This window comes from Patagioenas fasciata, chromosome 11 (assembly GCF_037038585.1).
Source record: "Patagioenas fasciata isolate bPatFas1 chromosome 11, bPatFas1.hap1, whole genome shotgun sequence".
NCBI classification, from domain to species: Eukaryota; Metazoa; Chordata; class Aves; order Columbiformes; family Columbidae; genus Patagioenas; species Patagioenas fasciata.
Window position 1 is genome coordinate 3,869,325 of NC_092530.1, and position 4,578 is coordinate 3,873,902.

At 54.3% G+C, this 4,578-nt stretch overlaps 1 protein-coding gene across 1 annotated transcript; it reads left to right on the forward strand.

The window, feature by feature from the left end:
* The first annotated feature begins 3,261 nt into the window (after window positions 1-3,261).
* Window positions 3,262-3,849, forward strand: LOC136106416 (olfactory receptor 14J1-like). Its single transcript, XM_065846752.2, has one exon. The coding sequence runs from the start codon at window positions 3,262-3,264 to the stop codon at window positions 3,847-3,849; it is 588 nt and encodes a 195-aa protein (XP_065702824.2).
* The last annotated feature ends 729 nt before the right edge of the window (window positions 3,850-4,578 follow it).

Here is a 4,578-nt window from a genome sequence, read left to right on the forward strand (position 1 = left end):
AGATAACTCAATATTGAGAAGATGAAGTGACCAGTGCTGTATCAGGGTGGGACAATAACCCCATCCATCAGGACAGAGCAGGACCTGACACGCTGAGCAGTGACCCTGAGGAGAAGGGCCTGGGCACTCCAAGGTCCCCACACGAGCCCGTGGTGCACGCTCACCATGAACAAGGCAGCTGCACACGGGGCTGCATGAGGAGGAGCGTGGGGACCCAGACACCTGGAGTTCTCATCCCATTCAGTTCAGCACTGGTGTGACCCCACACACACGGGTGTGTGCCATTGTGCGGCTTCCCAGTCTGGAGAAGCAGGGAGGAACTGGAGAGTGCAGGGCTCTGCCAAGGCAGGTTCAGGACCTTGTGCACATGGTGTGGGATGCTGAGGGACCTGGGCTGCTTCGGCCCAGCAGCGCTGGGGAGGCTGCACCAGTGCAGGAGTAGCCTGAGAGTGGTTGAAGGGTGGTTTCAGAGGTGGTGGAGGTTTCTTCATAGTGGGAAAGAGCTTGAGAAAGAAATAATGGCCCAAAGTGCAACTGGGGAGGTACAGGCTGGACATGAGCAGAAAGGAATGTGACTGGAAGGGCAGTGCTGTGGTGGAGCAGGTCAGCAGAGGGAGTCTGCATCAGCCCAAGGCTTTGTGCTCCAAGGAACAGCTGGGGAGGATGCAGAGATCTCAGCAAAGGAAGGAAGATGCTCAGACAAGAGCAAGGTGGGGCAGCAGGGGGGATGTCTGCAGCCTGCAGGGAAAGAGGTGCAGGGTATGCCACAGCACAGGACAGGCTGTGGTGGAGATGATCAAGGGATGTAGATGCCAAAAACCCCACCAGACATGAGCTCCTTCTCCCCTTAGCGATGGTTGTTGTGTCCACCTCTGATGCCTGTGAGGAGACACCTTGTCCTTCCAGCACAGGGGCCTCATGGCCTCCTTGTCCCCAGCCAGGAACCTAGGAGGTGTAGGACCATAGTCCTGCCCTTGGCCTTGCACAGCCCCACATCACACTGTCCCAGGAAGAGCCCAGGGTTGGGGTCAGGGCTTGGCCCTTTGGTTAAAGAAACACATCCAGGTTTAATCAGTATCAAAGAGACCTTTACTTTGCTTTTGCTGACCTGTCATCACTGCCTCCAATTTTCTGCTCTACCCAGATCCTGGATATTGTTTCTCAGTAGGTTCCCTCAGTGGGACTCATTAACATTACAAGAAACTTTGCAGTTTGAATCTGACTTTGACTTCTTGAGAAGTTTCTTCATCTTCCTCCAGGGTCTGAGGTCCATGGACTCAGCACCAACGCCACCAGAGGGGTCATTAAAGCTCCTTGGGTTGCTCCTGTGCTGCTGAGCTGGGCTGGGCTCCTGGGACAGAGGGAGCTCCTGGCAAGCGGCAGCGCTGCAGAGAGACAGCTCTGCCCAGGAGCAGCTCCTCTGCACAGCACAGCAGGGCTGAGGGCTCTGCCTGGGGATCTCAGGGAGACGAGCAAGGCAGAGAGAGATTAAAGGTGGTCAGGATTGGGAGGATGACTGAGAGCTCACTGGAGGAGAAACCTTTGCAGCCCTTGCCATGGTAAGTCTCTGGGTGGAGGGCAATGCAGCTGTAGCTCCTGGAGGCATCTCCTAAAACTGGCACAGGCACAGCTGGTGGGATCTGTAAGGAGGGGGCTCTTGTCAGGCAATGTTGAACAGCTGTGAAGCCGGGTGAGCACCCAGGGGTGCCCAGGGCTGTCCTGCAGAGCAGGGTCCCTGCACCCCAGGGCTGTGCCGGGGCAGGGACTCTGCCACCTGCCAGGGTCAGCGCTCAGCCTGCCCGGGGAGATCCCATGGCAGCATCTGTGGGTGGAAGGAGAGACCCCCGGCAGGGCAGGCAGGGAACTTGTGGGGTTGAAGGGTGCTGTGTGGGTCAGGGCTGCTCAGAGCTCCAGATCACCCCCTCAGATATGGCAGAGGGTCCTTCTGAACAAGGACATCAAGACAGAAACAGCTGCAATGGAAGGAGTCTGTGCTTTCAGTTTTCCACTCTTGGTTGTCTGGGTGTGCAGTGGGAGATGGGGATTTATTTCTCTCTTTGGAGAAGACACTGAGACCCCAGTTCTCGTTAGGACTTGTCTGAGCTGCTCCTGAGCCCCTGCACACACAGAGCTACCCCTGGGCAGTACCAGGAGGTGTGAGCAGGACAGAGCTGAGCACACAGCGGGTGGGACGGGGTCTGTGACATGGACAGGGAGCAGACCCAGGGACAGAGACACAGCTGCAGGCAGCACAGACATGGACAGGGAGAGGGAGATGGACCAGAAATGCTGGGAAGGGGATTCAGGAACCCCCTGCAGTGCAGACACATTTTCCAGTGCAACCCCCTGATTTCCTCTCCTCCCCAGCGGAGCCTCTACCCCAAAGCCATGGGGTCCAGGTCCTGAGTCTCCACCTCAGCAGCTGGACCTCCAGGGGAAGGGTTCATGGAACGTGGAACACAAGACAGGTGCTAAAATTACTTGCTCTACAGTGTCACTATGTGACTGGCAGCAGTACAGCCGGGTAAGAGGAAGGTTCCACAGCATGCCCATCTGCCTTTCTGTCCTTGCTTTATTTTCTGGTAGCACTGCAGTGTCCTTCCCTGTTTCTCCACCTGTCCCTGGAGCTCTTGCTCTCTGGGTCTGAGGTGGGAGTGTGGGTCAGTTTTTGTTCCAACACCAGTTCAGTGGATCTTGCCTCACAGGTGTGTCCGTTGAAACTAGATGTCCAAGCTGCATTTTAAACTGTGATGAACTGTTTTTCTCAGCTGGTAGAAAGAGAGAATGAGGGGAAACATCTCTTCATCAGGGAGGGGGTTTTCCATGAGAAACCGCACATTTAATTTCCAGAGATTTCTCCCCTAACTTGTCACTGTCTTTCCTCCTTGCACAGGTCCTCATACCCACAGACAGCAAATGTCCAACAGCAGCTCCATCACCCAGTTCCTCCTCCTGCCGTTCACAGACACACGGGAGCTGCAGCTCTTGCACCTCTGGCTCTTCCTGGGCATCTACCTGGCTGCCCTCCTGGGTAACAGCCTCATCATCACCACCATAGCCTGGGACCAGCACCTCCACACCCCCATGTACTTCTTCCTGCTCAACCTTGCCCTTCTTGACCTGGGCTGCATCTCCACCACTGTCCCCAAATCCATGGCCAACTCTCTGTGGGATTCCACAGTCATTTCCTATGCAGGATGTGCTGCCCAGGTCTTCTTTGTATTTTTCTTGTTTGGTGCAGAGTATTCTCTTCTCACCGTCATGTCCTACGACCGCTACATTGCCATCTGCAAACCCCTGCACTACGGGACCCTCCTGGGCAGCAGAGCTTGTGTCCACATGGCAGCAGCTGCCTGGGCCACTGGGTTTCTCACTGCTCTGCTGCACACGGCCAATACATTTTCACTGCCACTGTGCAAGGGCAATGCCCTGGACCAGTTCTTCTGTGAAATCCCCCAGATCCTCAAGCTCTCCTGCTCACACTCCTACCTCAGGGAACTTGGGCTTATTGTGTTTAGTCTATTAATAGGATTTGGGTGTTTTCTCTTCATCGTGGTGTCCTATGTGCAGATCTTCAGGGCCGTGCTGAGGATCCCCTCTGAGCAGGGACGGCACAAAGCCTTTTCCACCTGCCTCCCTCACCTGGCCGTGGTCTCCCTGCTTATCAGCACTTCCATGTTCGCCTACCTGAAGCCCCCCTCCATCTCCTCTCCTTCCCTGGATCTGGTGGTGTCTGTTCTGTACTCGGTGGTGCCTCCAGCAGTGAACCCCCTCATCTACAGCATGAGGAACCAGGAGCTCAAGGATGCCCTGAGGAAACAGATGACTGGATTATTTCTGAAGCTATAAACTGGCTCTATCTTGTTCTATATAAGAGTTATAGTCTAACTCATTGTAGATTCATCCTGTCTGCAGCATTTTTTGTTTCTCTTTGTGTTTGTTTATTATGAAAATATTTTAATTCCCTTTGCAATTCGCTGCCTGCTTTTCTTTTCTCACTGAGTGGCTGTGTCAGTGAGGAATTTGTGTTCTCTGTGTTTAAGCAAAATAAACAACCTTCAACAATTTTTTTTCTACTGGCATCTTAACTCCAAGACCTTTCTGGAGCTGCAGGGACAGTTCCCGTGTGAATGGGTGGAAGGGAAAAGAGCTCTCTCATGGCAGCAGAGCCAGGGATAACCAGTACTTGGCCTTCCAGAGCTGTTCTGGTTCCACTCCCACACTCTCCTTCTCACCCCTTGTGTTGGTGCAAGGCCTGAGTGCTCTGACAGCTTGGTCCCCGTCCTACTGTGTGTCAGTGCTGTGAGCGCAGGCAGGGACAGGCAATGGGCACTGCTGTGACAGAGTTGGACTCACAACAGCCTTTCCAGATAGAAAGGTGATTTCCTATGGGCAGGGCTTCAAGGTTTAGGTCTTCTTACAAAGATTCTCTCAAGAACATGCCCAAGAAAGTGACCCACATATGAAACACCACTGTTCAGCTGATCAGTGTGTGTTTGCAGGGCTGGCACACAGCAGTGTCCTCTCACAGCCAGGCCTCCTGCCAGAGACCTGCAGGACCAGCAGAGCAGGGGCTGG